Source organism: Loxodonta africana, chromosome 25, assembly GCF_030014295.1.
Source record: "Loxodonta africana isolate mLoxAfr1 chromosome 25, mLoxAfr1.hap2, whole genome shotgun sequence".
Classification (NCBI taxonomy): domain Eukaryota; kingdom Metazoa; phylum Chordata; class Mammalia; order Proboscidea; family Elephantidae; genus Loxodonta; species Loxodonta africana.
The window spans coordinates 17,036,946-17,060,178 of NC_087366.1; the positions used below are offsets into that span (position 1 = coordinate 17,036,946).

The 23,233-nt window shown below is 38.8% G+C and overlaps 1 protein-coding gene across 16 annotated transcripts in view; it reads right to left on the reverse strand.

Annotated features, from left to right (window-relative positions):
• The window catches only part of SWT1 (SWT1 RNA endoribonuclease homolog), a 124,325-nt gene that overhangs the window by 100,521 nt on the left and 571 nt on the right, over positions 1–23,233 (reverse strand). For 14 of the 16 annotated variants that reach the window (XR_010319370.1, XR_010319373.1, XR_010319371.1 and 11 more), the window contains exons 2-5: positions 16,819–16,908; positions 13,794–13,874; positions 12,084–12,142; positions 518–1,238 (exon numbers count right to left, since the gene is read on the reverse strand). Coding sequence is in view for 10 of the 16 variants with exons in the window: in XM_064276509.1 (XP_064132579.1) it covers positions 518–1,238; positions 12,084–12,142; positions 13,794–13,874; positions 16,819–16,899 (942 nt within the window). In the remaining 6 variants the exon portion in view is untranslated. The remainder of the gene's footprint in view (positions 1–517; positions 1,239–12,083; positions 12,143–13,793; positions 13,875–16,818; positions 16,909–23,233) is intronic. The other 2 variants (XM_064276515.1, XM_064276514.1) reach the window with 2 other exon arrangements.

Genomic DNA, 23,233 nt, shown 5'->3' on the forward strand with positions numbered 1-23,233 from the left:
CCTCCACAGTATACCAAGGCTATGTTAATCCCCTGCTGTGTATACCATATTATGTGATAAGTGAATGCTTGTTTAATTGCATATCTCTTCATATGAACGTCCATGAAAACAGAGATTATTGTCCCTTATAAGCTGTATTATTGCAGTGCCTGGAACACAGTGACAATAATTTGTTAAAGGAATAAACTCTTCGGAATATTAACCCAAGTGTTCCCTGTACCTAAGGTTGGAGAAGAACCTAACAGATTGTTATAACTACTTTTCTCAAAGGACTACCTGCAACTTTTTTTCCCCACAGCTTTATATATTCCTTTCAATTACAGGTCCTTGACACTTGGTAGGATATCCTCTTAAAGAAGCTATGTTTAAAGGCGGCAAAATAAAGGAACCAACACATACCTTCACGACTAAATCTGAATCAGCCTTCTATCATGATTATCTGTAACTGAAACAACTCAGACCTGATGTATTAAAAAGCTTTCCTAATATCTACAACTCTCGTTTTATAGTACCTTACCTGGGTTAGATTTTTACTAGCACTTGAATCATTAGTTTCTTGATGCTCATGATGGTACTTTTCTTTCTGCTCATGAACAGTCTTATGTGTAGAATCTGAAAATAAATATGCAATTTTGTGCCTAGTCAAGCTCAATGAAACCTGGGCGCTTTCCAGGCGTTCTTCCTCCTGTTTAGTCTCTAAACTGAAGACATTTTCTTTGACAAGCTTCTGGAGGGTATCATGGGATTTTGGGGGGATTTTGAAGCTGATCTTCTTTTTTCTAGGCTCAAGTGGTTCCTTAATTATCTTGTTGGAATTATAATCCTGAGAAAATTCATTTCTCTTGCATTTCTCCAACACACATTTTTCTGAACTGTCTCTAAATTTATTGCACCCTTCTTTCTTGAGTTCTTTCATCTTATGGCTCTGAGCAAGTAAATAAAGCTGTTTTTTTTCACTTGCCTGGCATTGGGCTTTAGGTTTCACATCTTTGACAATCTTAGGACCGCTAAGGTTTTTAAGTTCATGGTCAAGTTTACTCCGAATATTTGTCAATTTAATACCTTTGGTTTTAAAATCTGCACATTTAGTTATATTTGTTTTAGTTCCATTTGAGGAAGGACTCTGTGAAATAATTTCATTATCACTTGAAAATGATGTTTCTTGGAGTTCAATAGGTCCGTGAGATGAAGAACTGGTTTTTGGTCTTTTTCTTGAAATCTCAGTTGCTATACTGAATCTGTAAAACACCATGGAAATCTAGGTTACATTACACGTATACATAATGTTGCTCTGCATAATTTTACATAAAAAAAAAAATCAATTGCTGCAGAGTTGATTCCGACTCATAGCAACCCTATAGAAGGGAGTAGAACCACCCCATAGGGTTTCCAAGGAACGGCTGGTGGACTCAAACTACCAACCTTTTGGTTAGCAGCTAAGCTTTTAACCACAGTGCCACCAGGGCTCCTAAGTTTATGTAGGGGATGACAAAACTGTGTTGACATTAACTTCAGAAAAAGTAAGAAATGAATACATTAAGAAGGAAGTGGAAAGAATTACTCAGTTTTGGAATAACTGGTTAGTTATTTGGAAAAAAATCAATTTATAGCTCTATATAATACACAGAACATAAATCTCAAAAGGATCAAACATGTAAGTGTAAATTATTATTACTGCTATATTGCTGTTAGGTCCCATCAAGACAGTTCCGACTCATACCAACCTATGTACAACAGAACAAAACACTGCCCATAGAATCCTTCAGTATTGCAACTCAAGGCTTGAAGTTTTTCTTGAGTTCTTTCCACTTGAGAAATACCAAGTGTATTTTTTCCTTTTGGTTTTCTAACTACAGATCTTTGCATATTTCATTATAATACTTTGTCTTCTCAAGCAGCCCTTTGAAATCTTCTGTTAGGCCCTTTTCTTTTATTAATCATTTCTTCATTTCACCTTAGTTACTCTACCTTCAAGAGCATATTTCAGAGCCTCTTCTGAAGCTTCCGGTCTTTTCTTTCTCTCTTTACTGCTATACTTTATATCAAACCATTAAAAACCAGTAGGAAAAAAGTGACTATCTGATTTCTTAAAGGAGAACTTTCTAAGTTTAACAGCAGTAGAAAAAAAATCATATATGAAAACTGTGATAGTATACAACTATTTACTACAAAATGTTAGCATATCAAAAATAATAAAATTAAAGGGAATGATAAACGAAATTAGGAAAGTAATACCATTTATAATAGCCACTAAAAAAATAAAATACTTAGGAATAAATCTAATGAGGGATGTAAAAAACCTATATAAAGAAAACTGCAAAACACCACTGCAAGAAACCAAAAGATGCCCACATAAATGGAAAAACATACCATGCTCATCAATAGGTAGACTCAACATTGTCAGAATGTCAAATCTATTCAAAGAAATCTACAAATACAATGCAAATACCAACAGCATTCTTAAAGGAGATGGAAAATTATTAACTTTATATGGAAAGGAAAGAGGTCCTGGATAAGTAAAGCACTATTGAAAAAAAAGAATAAAGTAGAAGGACTCACAGTACGTGACCTCAGAACCTACTGTGCAGCTAAGATAGTCAAAACAGCCTGGTGCTGGTACAACAATAGACACACTGACCGATGGAGCAAAGTCCAGAACCTACCCGTAAATGCATCCAGCTACAGTCACCTGGACTTTGACAAAGTGGGAAAAGACAGTCTTTTTAATAAATGGTGCTGGCAAAACTGATGTCCATCTACAAAGAAAAGAAACAGGACCCATATCTCACATCACATACGAAAAGTAATTCAAAAGGAATTGAAGATCTAATTACAAAGCCAAAAAATATAAAGATCATAGAAGAAAAAATAGGGTCAATGCTAGAGGCCCCAATACATGACACAAATAGGATACAAAGCATAACTAATGACACACAAATACCAGAAGATAAGCTAGGTAACTGAAATCCTCTAAAACTTAAACACTTATGCTCATCAAAAGAGTAAAAAGAGAACCTACAGACTGGGAAAAAAAAATTTCGGATGTGAAAAACCCAACCAAGGTCTAATTTCTAAAATTTATAGGAAAATCAACACCTCTACAACAAAAAGACGAATAATCCAATTAAAACCACGCAAAGGATATGAACAGGCACTTCACCAAAGGAGACATTCGGGTGGCTAACAGACACATGAAGAAATGCCTGGGATCACTAACCACCAGAGAAATGCAAATCAAAACTACAATGATACCATCTCACCCTGACACCACTGGCGCGAATCAAAAAAACAGAAAATAACATGCGCTGGAGATGCTGTGGGGACACTGGAACTCTTACGTGCTGCTGGTAGGAATGCAATGGTGCAACCATTTTGGAAAACGATATGGCACTTCCTTAAAAAGCTGGAAATAGAAATGCCATACAACCCAACTATCCCCCTCCTAGGAATGTAACCTAGAGAAATAAGAGCCCTCACGTGAATAGATACATGCACATCCATGTTCGCTGCAGCGTTATCCACAATAGCAAAAAGACAGAAACAACCTAGGTGCCCATCAACAGACTAACAGATAGACAAACTAAGGTACATACACACAATGGTGCTATGCAACGATAAAGAACAATGATGAACCTGCAAAACATCTCACAACACGGATGGATCTGGACGGCTTTATGCCGAATAAAATTAGTCAACTGCGAAAGGACAAATATTGTATGAGACCACTATTATAAGAACTCAAGAAAAGGTTTAAACACAGAAGAAAACATTCTTTGATATTACCAAGGTGAGGACGGAGGGAAAGCGGAACTCACTAATTAGACAGCAGACTAAGAATCATCTTAGGTGAAGAGAAGGACAACACACAATACAGGGGAAGTCAGCACAATCAGACTAAACCCAAAAAAAAAAAAAATTTTTTTTTTTAAAGCTAAGAAATTTCCTGAGCATAACCAAACACTTCAAGGGACAGAGTAGCTGGGTCTAGGGTCTGGGGACCATAGTTTCAGGGGACATCTAGCTTAACTGTCATAACAAAAGTTATTAAGAAAATGTTCTGCAACCCACTTTGATGAGTCGTGCCTGAGGTCTTAAAACTTGCAAGCAGCAATCTAAGATGCATCAATTGGTCCCAACCCACTTGGAACAAAGGAGAGTGAAGAACACCAAAGACACACGGAAAATATTAGTCCAAGAGACATAACGGCCACGTAAACCAAAGACTCCATCAGCCTGAGACCTGAAGAACTACATGGTGCCTAGCTACCACCAATGACTACCCCTGACAGGGAACACAACAGACAGTCCCTCACAGAGCGGGAGAAAGTGTGGAGCAGAACTCAAATTCACATAAAAAGAGACTAGAAGAACATCCGAAGTCATGGCCCCCAGACGCTCTGTTAACCCAGAACTAAAACCATTTCCGAAGCTCACTTTTCAGACAAAGATTAAATACTCGTGAAGAGTGTGCTTCTTAGCTCAAGCAGATACACAAGACCAAATGAGCGGCTCCTGTCCGGAGGCAGGACAAGAAGGCAGGAAGGGACAGGACCTCGTTGAATGGTCATGTAACAATACGTGTATAAATTTTTGTATGAGAAACTAACTTGAGCTGTAAACTTTTAAAGCACCATTTAAAAAAGAATAAGAAAGAAAGAAAAGACTTCACCAAGAGAGTAAAAAGAGAACCTACAGACTGGGAAAAAAATTTTGGATATGAAAAATCCAACAAAGGTTCTAATCTCTTAAAATCCATAGGAAAATCCAACACCTCTACAACAAAAAGACGAATAATCCAATTAAAAACTGGGCAAAGGATATGAACAAACACTTCACCAAAAGAGATAACAGGTGGCCAACAGACACATGAAAAATGCACACAATCACTAGCTGTAAGAGAAATGCAAATCAAGACTACAATCAGATACCATCTCACCCTGACATTACCGGCACAAATCAAAAAAACTGAAAATAACAAATGTTGGAGATGCTGCGAGGACACTGGAACTCTTATGCATTGCTGGAAGAGATCCATATTTCTGCCCATTCCAAAGAAAGGTGATCCAAAAGAATGTGGAAATTATCAAACAGTATCATTAATATCACACACAAGTAAAATTTTGCTTAAGATCACTACATTGACAGGGAACCACTAGAAGTTCAAGTCAGATTCAGAAGAAGCCACGGAACAACAGATATCATTGCCGATGTCAGATGGATCTTGGCTGAAAGCAGAGAATACCAGAATGATGTTTACCTGTACTTTATTGACTATACGAAGGCATTCAACCATGTGGATCATAACAAATTATGGATAACACTGTGAAGAATTCCAGAACTATTAATTGTGCTCATGAGGAACTTGTACATAGACCAAGAGGCAGTCGTTCAAACAGAACAAGAGGACACTGTGTGGTTTACGGTCAAGAAAGGTATGCATAAGGTTGTATCCTTTCACCATACTTATTCAAGCTGTACGCTGGGCAAATAATCCGAGAAGCTGGACTACATGAAGAAGAACGCAGCATTAGGATTGGAGGAAGACTCATTAACAACCTGTGATATGCGGATGACACAATCTTGCTTGAAGAAAGTGAAGAGGACTTGAAGTACTCACTGATGAAGATCAAAGACTACAGCCTTCAGTATGAACTGCATCTCAACATAAAGAAAATAAAAATACTCACAACTAGGCCAATAAACAACATCATGATAAATGGAGAAAACACTGAAACTGTCGAGGATTTCATTTTGCTTGAATCCACAATCAACACCCATGGAAGCAGTGGTCAAGAAATCAAACATGTTTTATTGGACAAATCCATAGCAAAAGACCTCTTTAAAGTGTTGAAAAGCAAAAATGTCACTTTGAGGACTGAGGTGCACTTGACCCAAGCCATACCTTCAATTGCCTTATATGCATGTGAAAGTTGGACAATGAATAAGGCAGATCAAAGAAGAACTGACAGCTTTGAACTATGGTGTTGGCAAAGAACATTTAATACACCATGGACTGCCAGAACGAACAAATCTGTCTTGGAAGAAGTATAGCCAGAATCCTCCTTAGAAGCAAGGATGGTGAAACTTCGTCTCACATTCTCTGAACATGTTATCAGGAGGGACCAGTTCCTGGAGATGGACATCATGCTTGGTTTAGAGTCAGCAAAAAAGAGGAAGACCCTCCACAAGATGGATTGACACAGTGGCTGCAACAATGGGCTCAAGCATAACAATAACTGTGAGGATAGTGCAGGATCAGGCAGCGTTTTGTTCATAGGATCACTATGAATCAGAACTGACTTGATGACACATAACGACAATTACCAACAAGAGGAGGTGATAATATTTTCCTGCTTAATAAAAGTAGATAGTACTTTGTAGTCAGAAAGAAAGAGAAAAAGAATTTCAAACACAATCCATTCATTTATATCAATAAATTTGCAAGTGCTTTCTAAATGCCCATCACTCTCCTAGGCACTGTAGAAGCAGACATAGTCCTTAGCCCCAAATTAGCTTACAATCCGGTACAGGAGAAAAGGATTCAATCCATGATTTTTCTCAAAGAATCAATTATGAAAGAACAAACTATAAACAACACAGAATTGTTATGGGAGTTTTACCTGAGTCATCTACTGATTTTATTTTCTTTGCTATCTCTTTCTTTCAAAAAGAACACCTACCTTTACTTATCTGTTAATAAGGAACAAAAAACAAATCTTTAAGTTTTAACAGGATATTACAATTCTCTGAGCATTATCATATTTCTATTTTATTTGTTCTTCACAAAAGCCATGTGCTGTATATTATGCTATCCATGCACCACAGCCGATATGGCCATAATAAAAACTCAACATTACAACACTTTTTAAAGACCAACAAAGTAAATCTCAAAACTAGCCCTTATGAACTAGTTTAGGAGCACTGGTAGCAGAGTGGTTAAGCACCTGGCTGCTAAGGTCAGTGGTTCGAACCCATCAGCCACTCCGCAAGAGAAGGATGTGGCAGTCTGCTTCTGTAAAGATTTACAGGCATACCTCAGACACATTGTGGGTTCGGTTCCAATTCGCCAAAATAAAGCAAATATTGCAATTTTGAGAGTCACACAATTTTTTTGGTTTCCCAAAACATATAATTATGTTTACACTATATCGTAGTCTTTTAAGCATGCAAAAAAAAAAAAAATGTACACCCTTTACAAAATACTTCATTGCTAAAAAGTGCTAACCACTATTTTAGCCATCAGCGAGTCATAATTTTTTTGTTGGTGGAGGGCTTCCTCGATGTTGATGGTGATCGGGGTGGTAATTGCTAAAGGTTGGGGAGGCTGTGGCAATTTCTTAAAATAAGACAAAAATAAAGCCTGTCGCATTGATTCTTTCTTTCATGAAAGATTTCTCTGTAGCATGTGATGCTGTTTGACAGCATTTTACCTGCAGTAGAGCTTCTTTCAAAATTGGAGTCAATCCTCTCAAACTCTGCCTCCACTTTATCAACTAAGTTTATGTAATATTCTAAATCCTTTGCTGTCATTTGAACAATGTTCACAGCATCTTCACCAGGAGTAGATTTCATCTGAAGAAGCCACTTTCTTTGCTCATCCATAAGAGAAGCAACTCCCCATCTGTCAAAATTTTATCATGAGATTGCAGGAATTCAGTCACATCTTCGGGCTCCAATTCTAATTCTACTTCTCTTGCTATTTCCACCACATTTGCAGTTACTTCCTCCACTGAAGTGTGGAACTGCTCAAAGTCACTCCTGAGGGTTGGAATCAACTTCTTCCAAATTCCTTTTGACCTCCTCCTATGAATCACAAATGTTCTTAATGGCATCTAGAATGGGGAATCCTTTCCAGAAGGCTTTCGATTTACTTTGCCTAGATCCATCAAAGGAATCACTATCTATGGCAGCTAAAGCCTTATGAAATGTATTTCTTAAATAACAAGACTTGAAAGTCAAAATTACTCCTTGATTTATGGGCATGAAAACAACATTAATCTCCTTGTATGTCCCCATCAGAGCTCTTGGGTGACCAGATGCATTGTCTGAGCAACAATATTTTGAAAGGAATCAACAGTGGGCTTCAAATATTCAGTAAACCATGTTGTAAACAGATGGGCTTTCATCCAGGCTTTGTTGTTCCATTTATAGCACACAGTCAGAGTAGATTTGGTAAAATTCTTAAGGGCTCTATGGTTTTCAAAACAGTAAATGAGCATCGGCTTCAACTTAAGTCACCAGCTGCATTAGCCCCTAACAAGAGGGTCGACCTGTCCTTTGAAGGCAGGCATTGACTTCTCTCTAGCTATGGAAGTCCTAGACGGCATCTTCTTCTAGTATAAGACTGTTCCCTCTATGCTGAAAAAGTGTAGTTCAGTGTAGCCCCTTCATCAATTATCTCAGCTAGATCTTCTGGATAACTTGCTGCAGCCTCTACATTAGCACTTGCTGCCTCACATTGCACTTTTATCTTATGGAGAAGGCTTCTTTTCTTAAACCTCATGAACAAAGCTCTGCTACCTTCAAACTTTTCTTCTGCAGCTTCCTCATCTCTCTTAGCCTTCACAGAATTGAAGAGAGTTAGGGCCCTGCTGTGAATTAGGCTTTGGCTTAAGCGAATGTTGTAACGGGTTTGATCTTCTACCCAGACCACTAAAACTTTCTCCATATTAGTAATAAGGCCGTTTCACTTTCTTATTCATGTGCTCCCTGGAACAACCTTTAATTTCCTTCAAGAACTCTTCCTTTACATTCACAACTTTGCTGTCTGGCACAAGAGGCCTAGTTTTCTGCCTATCTTGGCTTTCAACATGCCTTCCTTATTAAGCTTAACCATTTCTAGCTTTTGATTTAAAATGAGACATTCGACACTTCCTTTCACTTGAATGCTTAGAGGCCACTATAGGGTTACGAATTGGCCTAATTTCAATATTGTCATGTCTCAGGGAATATGGAGGCCTTTTCAGGGCCTTCTTAGTGTCTCACGGAATAAGGAGAGGGAGAGAGACAGGGAACCCCTGGTCGGTGGAGCAGTCAGAATACACACAACATTTATTAAGTTCACTGTCTTATATGGGTGCAGTTAGTGGCACCTCAAAACAATTAAAACAGTAACATTAAAGATCACTGATCACAGATCATTGTAACAGATATAACAATAATGGAAAAGTCCGAAATATTTCTAGAATTACAAAATGTGACAGACATGAAGCAAGCACATGCTGTTGGAAAAATGGCACCCACAGACTTTCTCGATACACGGTTGCCACAAACGTTCCATTTGTAAAAACACAATATCTGCAAAGTGCAATAAAACGAGGTACGTGTATACAGCCTTGGAAGCCCTATGGGGCAGTTCAACTGTCTCCTGTAGGGTTGCTATGAGTCAGAATTGACTCAACAGCAATGGGTTATGAGCTAGTTTTGCCAAATGCTATATTAAGAAAATGCAGTTTTATATTTGCTCTCTAAAATATTAAATTCTGAACTCTTAGGTATAAGTTAGACATACAGCAAATAGTTCATTTTTATGAATGACTTAGTGTTAAAATCAATATTCAGCTGACGCTGAAGCTGAATATCACTATCCTATACCAAATTCCTGGAATATAAGGATAAATGCAAAATTTTGTTAAAAATTTCATTATCATCAGATTATTTAACAATTTAAAAACTAAAACCAAACCTGTTGCCATTGAGTCAATTCTGACTCATGGTGACGCCACTGGACAGAGCAGAACTGCCCCATAGAGTTTCCAAGGTGCACCCGGTGGCTTCAAACTGCCGACCTTTAGATTAGCAGCCGTAGCTCTTAACCACTATGCCACCAGGGTTTCCGTTTAACAATTTAGTAACCAACATTTTAAAATATGATAGTATAGGAACAATAATTTCTTAACACATCAGCTGTCAGATTGCTCTACTGGTCATCACAATGCGTATTTAGGGTACTAAATTAGACACTCACCTTCAACTCAGATCAATAGAAGAAAAACGCGTTCGGCTAATTCTGACAATATTGGGCAGTGCTGATGGCAATACTGTCATCTCTCTAACAGTAGCTGAAGTAAAATTGTATTTTCTCTTTAACTCCTGGACTTAAAGATTTGGTCAATGGTGATGGTGCACTATTATTGAAAAAAATCCCAAACTGAAACTATGCACTGCTGGAAGAAATGCTTTCTAAATTTTCAGAATCAGGCTTAAGATTATTGCCCTCGTTTATGTTTTTATGTTAATATATTTATGTATACTTCAACCATGGATCTAGTATGGTAGTAACAGACCAATGTAACTCGTTTTCAGGACCAAGAAATTCTAATTTCTTATCTGCATCTCAGCTTTCACTATTTGCATGCCAATTTCAGTGCTTAGCCTGGGGCTGAATAAAGAGGGAGATTTTAACTGAAGATACCATATGTCATATAAGAAATATATATAATCTCAAAGCATGTAACAAGTGAACAAGAGCAAGTGAACTACTGTCTCTGCAAGCAACCAATGGTTGTTAGAAATCCTGCATGGTTGATATTGGTGTCTGCTAAGGACAATATTAGAGCTTTCTTTTGTTCAAGCTACCTTTTAAATATTTAATAGCTCCCATATCCTACTGTTTGGCTATCCTGTAAATACATGACAAGGCAGTACTAAAATATCTTGTATATCTTATAGCTTGTCTTTGACTAAATTTTCACTACAAGTTATATTTAGAGTGCATGCTAATATCTGAAAGTGAATATTCAGCTATTTAACAATAAATTCAAATGGCAAACCTTGTTCACATTACTGATGTTACCCTGATTAGATACGATGGTAACCTATACAGTGGCAAGTCATTGACCAGTCATGCAGAAATGTTGTTGTAATAGGTAGTCAGCTTTCCAAAGGCTGAAGCCAAACAGCAGGTTTTGAATAAATACTGAAGCCAAGTTGAACTTCAATGCATCCTTGAATAACTTAAATCCTGTTCTCAAAAGAATTGAACATTATTTCTTCCTCCTCCCAAAGACTGTGTGAGCAAGTCTAAGGGAACTTATAGAGACCACAGGCCTGTTAACGCATCACCCTCTTCCACATGAATATAGGATCAAAGGCTAGAAAAATGTGCTCTTAAATAAAAGGCAACCAGCAAAAAGCCAAGCAATGTTTCGACACTCAAAAAAAAACAAAAAAAAAAAAAGGAGGGCAAAAGGCATTAAAAATCTGGTTTGAAATATCTATAATGTGTTAGTCAACATAAAACTTGCCCCAGAATCTCCTTCAATAAATCATGTACAGGCAATGAATCACAAAACAAAACAAGCAAAAAAACAGATGATTCAGAAGAAAAACTGAAGAAAGTTCAGAGGTAAAATGATTTTTTTTTTTTTTTTTTTTTAAGCAGACAATAATTTGGCTTGTTTGGAAAGCAGAACTTTTATTTATAGATTTAATGCCATTTTACTTGTCTTCCTACAATCTCTATTTTTAAAGAAACCTTGATCTTTTCAACTACACTGTTGTCAAGCATTATACATCTTAGAAACCTGATTTACCCTATTAGTGGCAAGAAATTTCTTTATCACACAGTTCTCTGAAATTTTTATCTAAAATATGCAGAAATTAAAGAAAAATTATTTTCATTATTCATTATTCCCCCACATTCTCTAGTTCTAGCCACCTCCTAGTTGATTAACACAGTTTTAGAGCCCCATCAATTCAATGAGCTACATATTCTCATGACAGGTACTATAGAAAAATAATTTATCCAAAACTTCTAAACTAGTCCTGTAACTCTCCATCTGCACACATAATGACGTTGCACACAATGATGTGCCAAAATCAGATTACTTGAGATAAAAATCTACATGTTATAGAAATTGTCATTTATACAGCATAAAGAGTTTTGATAGACTTTTAACACTTTTTCTTGATTTTATAATAACATTAGAAAATTTATTAAGTATAATCAACATTATAGCCAGAGCATTTGCATATAAAACAGTACTAATACAAGTAAATAAAGGATTTTCCAAATCTAAATACTTAGTCTCATGAGTCTAAGCCATAAAAGTCAAAAGATACTGAGGAAAAGGGAAATTTACCTTTTGAGTTCTGGTTTTCCTTTTGTATTACAGTACAGAGTATCTGTATGATCTGATTTCTGAAAGAAAAAAATGTACCATTTATAAAATATACATTGTGCACTGGCACTGTGGGTGCAGGTAAGGAGATTTGGAAGCCACGTTTTTTCCATACTTATGTGTTAGCTAATAGACTCAACATAATAATTTACTTAATCCTCCCAATAATCTTGTGAGACGGATATTTTTATATCCATATTTTGTAGATAAAGCACCTAAACTCAAACAGAGCTAAGAATCTTGCTCAACGTCAGAGTCAGTCAGTAGCAGTGCCATGATCTGAAACTACATCTGCCTGGCTCTCTCTACCATCTTGTCTCTCTGCGTATCTGGGGATACAGGGCTAGACTCGAGAAAGCTAAGAGAGAAAAAGGATACAATCCCTGTCCTAAAGAGCTTAGAGTATGGTAAAAGGATAAGGAAGGGAAAAGTAAAAGGATATGTACCACTAATCAGCCCATTATAAGCATACAGCTAAGTGTCAAAGACGAAGAAAACACAGTAATTGCTAAAGAAGTTCAAAAATATCCAACACCAAAAGATGGAAGGTTCCCAGGAAAAAAGGTGAACAAAATATATGTCAAAGATTGAAATATGGGTAAAAGAGAAGGGCATTCTAAGCTATGGATCCTTAGGCATTCTAAGAAGCTGGAGATGACTGGTATAAATTCAGCAAAGTATAAACCAGCCTAGCTAGAAGCAGAGGAACTCCTTTGAGGAAGAAGGGGAAAAAAAAAGAAGGAAAGTTAAGGTATAACCAAATTTAAGACGGTCCTAAATGACAAACTAAAAAGTAAGTGAAGGTTTTGCAGGAGAGATACGATAAAATTAGTGTTTTAAGGAGGTTAATACAGCAACGAGGCGCCCTGGTGGTCCAGTGGTTAGGTGCTCGGCTGCTAACTGAAAGGCTGGCAGTTCAAACCCACCAGCTGCTCTGATTCCGTAAAGATTTACAACCTGGTAAACCCTATGGGATAGTTCTATTCTGACTTATTGTGTCACTGTGAGTTGCGATCAACTCCACAACAACAGGTTTGGTCTGGTTTAATACATCACCAATAAAGTGAAAGAGCAATTTACACGAAAACAAACAAAAGCACGTTTGTAAAAACACTGTGTGGCTACCCTGAATACACACTTCAGTGTGACCGTCTGAAGTCCTTCAGCAATGTACTAGCTTAATGTGCTTAGCCTGCTGCACAGTTTCCAATTACTTGTATGAGGATGGAGAACTATGGACTTGGCTCTGTCGCTGTACACAATTTTGTGTCCTTAAATAAGTCACTTAATTTCCTGGGTCTCAATTTCCAAATCTAAAAACACAAAACAATACATCTGCCTTTGCTACCTCAAAAGAAAATTATAAAGAGATCAAACACAGCCATAAACATAGTAAGATTTAAAAATGTCTACACTTGTATCCACTGTGGTCTATTCCAACATGGTGGTCTGTTAGGACATGAAAGAAAGAACTTGTTAAACAGTTTTTATAGGTAAAGGAAGAAAAACCAAACACCGGTTTTCTTTCTACTGACTATCAAAAAGTGAGTATAATATAAGGACAAATTAATGAAAGAGTCCTGGGAGGAAATTTATATTATAAACCCCTTCGCTGCACATTAAAACTTTAATAGAAACCATTTTTAGAATTAGTTATATCTAAACACTCACCGGTTTTCTCTTCTCTGAAGAAACTGATCTTATAGAGTAAGCTGAACTAGTAGAACCTGAAGCTTTTTTCTCTTTCTTATCCTAAGAATGTCAGTTGGGAAAAAAAAAAGAGAGAGAGAAAAGCATAAAATACAGCACAGTATAAAATAGCATTATTTCATCATTATCATTATAAATCAACACTCCTACATTCAATGAAAAACTTCAGAGGGGAACAATTTTAAAGACACACAAACTCTGGCATGAGGAAGGGAGACTCAACTAGCAATCAGGAGGCCTAGACACTCTTGATTTAGGGATGACATGGAGGAAACCAGCTAAAAGCTCAGACAAGAGCACTGTGAGGTCATGGTGGGATTCAGCCAACAAAACTGTTATGAATTGAATTGTGTCCCCCCCAAAAATTTATGCTGAGTTCTTAACCCTGGTATGTGTCAAAGTGACCTTGTTTGGAAATATGATCTTTGAAGATGTTATCAGTTAAATTTACATGAAAAATTTAACTTGTGGTGCAGTGGTTAGGCACTCGGCTGCTAATCAAAAAGTTGGCTGTTCAAAGCCACCAGCTGCTCCATGTATGGAAGAAAGATGTGATGAAATGAGACCTGTGGTGAAATAAGTTCCTTTATGGAGCCTTTTGCCATGATCCTTTCTAAAAACAGCTTGAGAGATTTTCCTCCTAAGACCTGAGCAGTTACCTTTGCCCTAGTTTTCTACCCTAGAAGGTTTGTTACTTTTGTCCAGATTGACTGACATTTCCTGGGAAAGCCATAAACTACTCAGTTTGGATACTTTCTGTCTCGGCCTGCAATTGGTATACACCTTGCAGGGACTGGTCAATAGACTATGCAAATGAGGTGACTACTGCCATAGACTACTATGCAAATGAAGTGTCTGTGGCCTACCAAGAGGGAATTGGTCAGTTTGTGGCCCCTGCTGGGAAGGGCCATGCCTTGAAATTGACAAGGAGTTGCCAGAAAGGTTTTGCAGATAGAAAGAAACGGGAAAAGCAGCAGCACAGAAGCAGAAGGAAGAGAGAAGAGTGCAGAGAGAGGAGGAACCTCTTAAAAGAGCCGTAACACAGGTCAAGGACTGTAACACTGAAGACAGCGAGAGGCCCATAAAGGGTCCAGCAACAGAGCCAGTGGCAACAGGCCTGGAAGGGGCCCTGCAACACAGCTGGTGGTGGCAGATGACACGGACAGGAGGAACTCGTCCTCAGGGAGCCGAGAGGAGGCCTGCATGGTCAAGAGGAGCTGAAAGAGCTATCCAGCACTGAACAAGGGAGGGATATGCTCTCTATTTGGGGGGAGCCTTCCAGACTTTGCCTGCATGCTTCCTGATCTTGATCCTGAGTTGCAGCATGTTGATCCTGAGTTGCACCCTGTTGCTTCCTTAATAAGCCACTTAACTGTAAGTGTGGTCTGTGAGTTCTGTGCGGCCACTGCAATGGCTTATTAAACTCAGAAGAGATGTAGAAAGTGTTGTGGGAGAGATGGCTGGTGTCAGAATTGGTAAAAAGACTGAAGAGCAGAGGTATTTCTGACCTTTACCTCATAGGAATAAGCCTTAGGCTGATGGTGAGTCGCATTATCCCTCCTGAAATTAGACAGGTTCTTATGGTACTACTCCCACCATTTTGCAAGACCTAAATAAAGTGAAGAAACAAGCCATATAAATATCTAGAGAGGGAAAGAGTTTTCAGTTCCAAGAGAACTGCAGCAAAGGTGAAGCCCCTGCAGCAAAAATGTGTCTGGGCACTTGAAAGGTTATAGTTTAAGAAAATGGGGAAGAACCAGCTAAAGACACTGAGAAGCAGTTGCCAATAAGGCAGGAGGAAAATCAGAATATGGTATCTTAAAAGGTAAGTGAAAAAAATATTTCAAACAGGAGTAATTCGCTATGTCAAATACTGCCGACAGGTCAAGTCAGATGAGGTCTGAGAATTAACCATTGGGTTTATCAACATGGAAATCATTGCTGACTTTCATGAGATTACATTTACTGGAGTGACAGAAAGAAAAGTCTGATTAGAGTACATTTAGGAAAGAATGGGAGAACTGCAAAGGGCACATCAATTACTAGTATCAAACGGGGCATATAAATCAAGGATACCAAAGCACTAGGTGGCCATGATCCCGGGTCCCCTTTCCAATTATCACTATAACTATGCCTGGGAGGCCAAATCAGTAATCAGAAGATTAGTAAGTAAGCAAGGAATAAAGGCTAAAAAGTCTAATGATCTCTAGAATAATTCATCTAGGTCACGAAAAAACTTTATGAACTAATCCACTATCACAGAAATCACTTTTAGTGAGTATTGACATTTGCTAGAGTATCTCATCTTGGACAGTAATATAGCATGAACACGTCTAATTCTGATGATGAATCATGCAGACTCTTCAGAAGGTTTATAATATAACTGATTACAGAGTTTTTTGTTTGTTTATTAGATTTAGTTACATCAATTGCATTGCAGCCTTGCTACCTGGAAACAAAATCGAGCTCAATTAATGAAATATCCTAAATACTTATCTACTGAAACACTTCTTAAGGCAGTGTGCTGAAAGCAATAGACAAAGAAACATGGTGAACATGCCTTCCCTACTCCCAGCTTCCCTCCCATAGGGATAGCCATTCTGATCAACGAGAGCACAATCCTATCCATCAGCTGGGGCAAGGGGAGGCAAACGCTGAAAAAAGGCGGAAAACGGTCTAATGATGAGTTGTTTCTATGAATGGGAGAATTTGGAGACCTAGAATTGAAGTCAGGAATGCCTAGGCAAATTAGTTAACTCTCCAAGCCTTTGTCTATGGAAGTGGGATAACAGTACCTACCTCATGGAGTTGTGAGGAATAAACAAAATAATGCAAGAATCTGAAAATAACTTTTTTTAGGCCAGACAGGCAGAACAAAGTATTTACACGTCTCTTTTAAAAACTGAGGGCTTTTTTTATAATTATCATTATAAAAATATCAATTTTAAGAAAAGGAATCTTTAGGTCAGTAAATCAAAATTCTTACTTCTTCATCAAAGTTAGGTGACAAGGTAGTGCCTTTTCCCCGAGGCTTCTCATTTTTTCCACAAGATTCTTTGCTGGACATTCTTAAAAGCTAAAACAAACATTAAAATACATTATAACTAGTTGTTATTAGCAGCTACAATTGAATTGGCCTCAACTCATCAGATACCTCACACAATGGAACAAATGTCAGATCCTGGGCCATCCCCATGATTGGCGGGAATCAGACCTGTGGTATATAGGGTTTTCAATGGCCGATTTTCAGAAACAGATCGCCAGTCTTTCTTCCTAGTCTTTCTTAGTGTGGAAGAGCCACCAAAATCTGTTTAGCATCGTGGCAGCATGAAAGCCTCCAATGACAGATACATGGTGGTGGCTACATACAAGGTGCACTGGCCACAAACTGAACCTAGGTCTCTGGCACAGAAGGTGAAAATTCTACTACTGAACCACCAAACCCTTTTTTAAAAAATCCATTGCTTCCCAATAGGAACGGAGGAGAACAAAGACAACCGAAGACCCAATGAAACAACCCAAAAGACTAATGGCCCACATGAACCACTGCGTCCTCTAATCTGAGACCAAAAGAACCAGATGGTACCCAGCTATCACTACCAATCACTCTGACCCAGATCACAAGAGAAGGTCCCGGATAGAACGGATAAAAAATATATAACAAAACTCAAAACAAAACAAAGACCAGGCTTACTGGTCTGAAAAAGACTGGAGGAACCCCTGTAACTATTGTCCTAAGACAATCTTCTAATTTGAAACTACAGACACTCCAGAAGCCACTTTTCAACCAAATAATAAATGGTACTATAAAATCAACAATAATATCCGTGAAGAATGTGATCCTTAGAGCAACTAAAGATCAAACAATCACAAACAGTACCAGACCAAAAGGGTAACATTTGCCCAAAACCAAAGATGAGAAGACAGGGAGAGACAGGGAAAACCGGACTGATCAACATGGAGAAGCCAGGGAAGAAATGGGGAGAGTGATGACACATTTCCGGGATTGCAACCAAGGTCATGAAACAGTTTGTGTAAAAATCGTTGATTGGAAAATTAATTTGCTATGTAAATTCTCATCTAAAGCACAATAAAATACATCTTTTAAAAAATTACGTTATAACTAGTTCTTCTTTCAGTTGTATAAATATTAGCGTTTTACAAAATGATTTCCATTTCCTAAGCATTCCCAAGATTATAGGATTCTCTCATCAGTTTATTTTTTTTTCATTTATAGATTCCCTTATAATGATTTGCGAAGCCCTAGTGGTGCAATGGTTAAAGCACTCGGCTACAAACCAAAATGTCAGCAGTTCGAATTCACTAGCCACTGAACAGAACAGAGATGTGGCAGTCTGCTTCTGTAAAGGTTTAGTCTTGGAAACCCTATGGGCAATTCTACTCTGTCCTTTAGGGTCACTGTGAGTTGCGATCGACTTGAAGGCAGTGGGTTTGGTTTTGTTTGGTTTGGTTTGACCATAATGATCTACTCCTCTCCTTCAGCTTCATCAATTACCTTTTCAGGAATGATTCCCAAAACTATATCTTTAGCTCAGACTTGTCTCTCAAGCATCAGATCATCATTTTCAACTACCTGCAGGACTGCAATATTTTACCCCACCTACACCTCAAAACTAATTAATCATAAATCTTCATTTTCCGCACATACCCTGTGTCACTCACTAATTGAGACGCCGGGCAAATCACATACATTTTTTTTTGAGCCTCAGTTTCATTATCTGTAAAGTAAAAATAATAACCCATCCCAGACAGCTTTCGGTTAAAGCGATAGACTGCTAACCAAAAGGTGGGCCGTTCAACACCACCAGTGGCTCGGAGGGAGAAAGACGTGGTAGTCTACCTCCACAGAGATTTACAGTCTTGGAAACCCTATGGGATCCCTATGACTCAGAATCGACTCAATGGCAGTGGGTTTAGAGGGCTTTTGAGGGGCCTGAATGAAGCAATGGATGTAAGGAGTACCTTGCACAGGGAAGTACATCAAACCAAACCAAACTCATTGCCGTCAAGTGGATTCCAACTCATAGTGACCCTATAGGGCAGAGGAGAACTGCCCCATGGGGTTTCCAAGGAGCGTCTGGTGGATTCGAACTGCAGACCTTTTGGTTAGCGGCTGAACTCTTAATCACTACACCACCAGGGTTTCACAGTAGGGTCTAAACAAAACGTACTGAATATAAAAATGACTTCCCTACTTAAAACTATTTGATGGGTCTGTATGTGGAAGGAGTAGCTCGGAGAAAAAAAAGGCAGAGCCAGAATGAGTAAATAACAGCTGACAAAACACTAATTTCCAAAATGTGAAGAGAATTCATATCCCCATTTCATCATTCTGACACTAGCCATCCACACAGCACTTCTTCTCTGGCCCTAACCACCCAGAGTTCGGTCTCCACAAATTAGGACTCTGTCCTTCCAGCCTCTGCCAAATAGGCAAATGCTAGGCTCTCTGCTGGCTCTCACTGCCCCTGGGGGATTTGATAATTCCTTAGAATGACTCACAGAACTCAGAGAAATGATTACATATACTTACAGTTAACCAGAAAGGATATAAGCATAGAGAGAGACACACCAGGCAAGGTCTGGGAAAAATTGTAGCATGAGACTTCCACTGTCCCCAGGGATGTGCCACTCCCTTTCCTGTGAATGGATGTTCTCCCCCATCCTGGAAACCCCAAAGAGAACTCTGAGGTCCAGAGTACCCTAGTCATTAGGACCACAATAAATATGCATAACTATTACCTTAAAGTATTGATCCAATACTGAATATGCATCATGCCCCCTCCCTTCCTGAAGGTGTGGGGACTGTGTAGCCCCTACTTGCCTGGCTCTTTTAGAAAGACAAAGAACTCTTTCACTGCTCAGACTATTTTCAGAAAACAGAGACAAAAAGCCAAATTAGTTCTTTGCCCCACATAGATCATTATAAAACAAGCTAAGAAGACAAATAAACGAAACAAACATAGTGACAAAAATAAGCAGAGTGCCTCACCAGAGAATAACAAGGGGAATTTAACTTAGATAAGGTAATCAAGAAAGATCTCTCTAAAAACACATACAAGAGATGTGAAAGATTTCATGAAGAGTTGGGGAAAAAACATTCCAAATAGAGGAGACAGTGTGTACAAAGGCCCTAAGGTGAGAAGACAGCATATTCTTAGGAACTGGGAAAAGGCCAATAAGACAAGAATACGGTAAGCATAAGATAGGACATAAAATGGAAAAGTAGGCAGTGGCCCAATAATGCAAGATCCTACAACTGCCTCTAGTATACATCCCACCCACCATCTCTGTATCCATTCCCACACTGCTGCAAACTATTTTCCTAAAATTCAGGTCTGATCACGCCACACACATCTCCCCATTTCCCACCCCTAAACACAAACGTGTGTTGGCTTCTCAGGGACTTCTCTGACGGAAGGACGAAATCTCTGGAATGGATTCAAGTTTCTTCACAACCTAGCCCCAACTTACCTCCTCTTGCCTCACTTCCCACTACTTCCTCCCAGCCATAAATGCTGCAACCACACTTGAACTTGCACTTCCCAGAACACATTCTCATCATATCTTTGCAACTCTGCAAGAAATGACATCTCCCCTTTCTCTCCCTGGAGAATGCCTCGTCATTCACTAAGACCCAGCTCAAATCTCAGTGACGCTCTCCCTAACACTAACAACGTTATCAGTCACTCTTACGTGCTTTCTTAGAGCACTTTTCACCCATCTCTATAATGGCACTTAGCCCTGTATTACACAGGCTTACATGTTGCCTTTCTCACTGAATACTGAGCTCCTTGAAGACTATGCTATATTAAAATCATAGTACCAAACCCAACCCAACCCATTGCCACTGAGTCGATTCTAACTCATAAAGACCCTTAGGACAGAGGATAACTGCCCCATAGGGTTTCCAAGGAGCAGGTGATAGATTCAAGCTGCTGACCTTTTGGTTAGCCGCCGACTGCTTAATCACTGCGCATCCAGGTGCCCACAAATGCCTGATGGGTGAATGAATGAGTGAATTCTTCTCCTGTAGCCCCTAATTCACTCTTTCATTTTGACCCACTTTCAACTCTTGCCCATCCCAGTTTCTTTGTCCACTTCCCATCCCCATCTCACTTTTCAGCCCTGCTCTGCTTCAAGTCAATAGGGTTAGTTACTGATACGGAGAGCAATTAGAAAAAAAAAAAAAAAGATTCAAGTTGGTGCGCACCAGCAGTATCCTGTTCTGTGACAGAAGCCAGAGATTGGGAATATAACCAGGTCTGTTGGGAAGAGGAAGATGAAAAAGGGATCTAGAAGCAAAGCCCAAAGGAGAGTCTAGTGCTAGTAGTGACACATACTGGGTCTGTGAACATAAGGAAGACTTAAAAACCAAGCAATTCCAATTACTCCTGGTCAATTATGACCAAAATAAGTGAAATTCTATAAAAGAATGACCAATTATACTGGACTTAGGGGTTATTCCCTGTCACTGAGTATAAAAAATGTCACCCAGCTGGAGCTGGACACACAAGGACTCACAAGGACACACTGACTGGGGCCTGAGCCATAAAAACAATAGCTAGGACAACCTTGGAAAACATCTTTTAGGGAACCTTTCACAAAAACAAATACTTAAAGCACAGAGGACTCACATATTTTCCAGTCTTATTTTTTCTATCAGCATTTAGTAAATAGTAAGATTTACTGCATCAGTGTAGACCCTCCTTACTGAATTTGTACCAATGATTATTAAGAAAGACAATTCAAAGTGTAGGTAACAGTGATTTAGCAACTTTTAGTCAATCTCTGAAAAGGTGAGGCTTTCAATGATTTTAGCTATTTGTAGTGTCGATATCTACTGACGATTCTGTAACATTTCTGAGGCATAGCTCTGGTAGCATGCTTGTCCCTTTCCCACTTTTGCTTCTTGGAACATGTGCCGAATAAACTTTCTTCTTGCTTTATTATAATTTTGTTGTGATTTTACTCTAGGACATAATAAATCAAACTTTCAGGATGTTTTGATAAATATGAAAAGAAGAAAATGCCGAGCGCTAGCAGAAAATCTAATAATAAAAATTAATAAGATATTTAACATAGACTTCTAAGAATGGATTCTAAATTACCCACAAATTTTGCTTTGTAAGACTAATTTTGGAAACCCTGGTGGCATAGTGGTTAAGTGCTACGGCTGCTAACCAAAGGGTCGGCAGTTCAAATCCGCCAGGCGCTCCCTGGAAACTCTATGGGGCAGTTCCACTTTATGACAGTAGCTGAGTTCACAGTTCAGTTCCCAGATTAAAGTAATAATCACCCCTTTCTTGTTCCAAGAATTCCATTCCATGGAGGAAAAAAAAATCAACCATCAAGTCTTTTAGAAAAAAAAATAACTCTTGGATGATACACAAATATAATTAAGACACTACGCATTTCAGTAAGTTACAATCAGTATCATTATCCCATTTCTAATTGACTGTTAAATACTGAGTCAGCTATATATCCAGAAACAGTTTCAAAAGGGGTGGGGGGTGTGAATAAAAAAAAAAAAGGTAAGAGAATCTTAGGACTCTAACTCACAAAAGCTTTAAAAAAAAAAAAAAATGCTATACAGTGAATTCTGACTCATAGCGACCCTATAAGACAGAGCAGAACGGCCCCCAGGATTTCCAAGGCTGTAAAGGGCTGGTGGTCAAGTCGCCAACCTTTTGATTAGCAGCCGCGCACTTAACCACTGCGCTACCAGGGCTCCTCACAGAAGCTTTGGACAGAAAACAAACGAACAAACAAAACGTACTACCTAAACCTAAAGAGGAAAAAACTGGCTTCCTGTTGGTTTCAAAGTGCAGAATAATCACACTCTCCTCTGGGTTCTGAAACAAGTGGGATATAAACAGACTAAGAAGGTAGGTATTATGGATCAGCTTCAAAACGAGGAAAGCTTAACCGAAGTGTGAGTCTTATATCTGAGACTAAAACGGGCTTTTCTCTCACTCCCTGAAGTTTGTAACATTCTCGGACAAGTCCTAGTCAGAAAAGCCAGAAAACTCAAGGTTTCTCCCGTGTGTCGCAGTACGGCTTAACGAAAAAGGAGAGAACGAACGAGACTTGACCGCAAGCAGGTGCAGAGAAGGAAGGGGAAAAAAGTGCCGCGGCCAGGGGACTCACTGGCATATTCCTTCTGAAATGTGAATCGCAGCAACCAAGTGCTCCGAAGCACAGCAGACTCAGAACTCTGGCTAAAAACGAGCGCAGGGCAAAAAATCATCCCTATCCACAGGACCCGCACCGCTCACGGCACTGGGAACGTGTAGGCTAGACCGAAACGAAAAACAAGAAAAACATAGCGTCCAGGACACGATGTGGGTGAGGATACAAACTGAAGAGGGCGGTCGGAC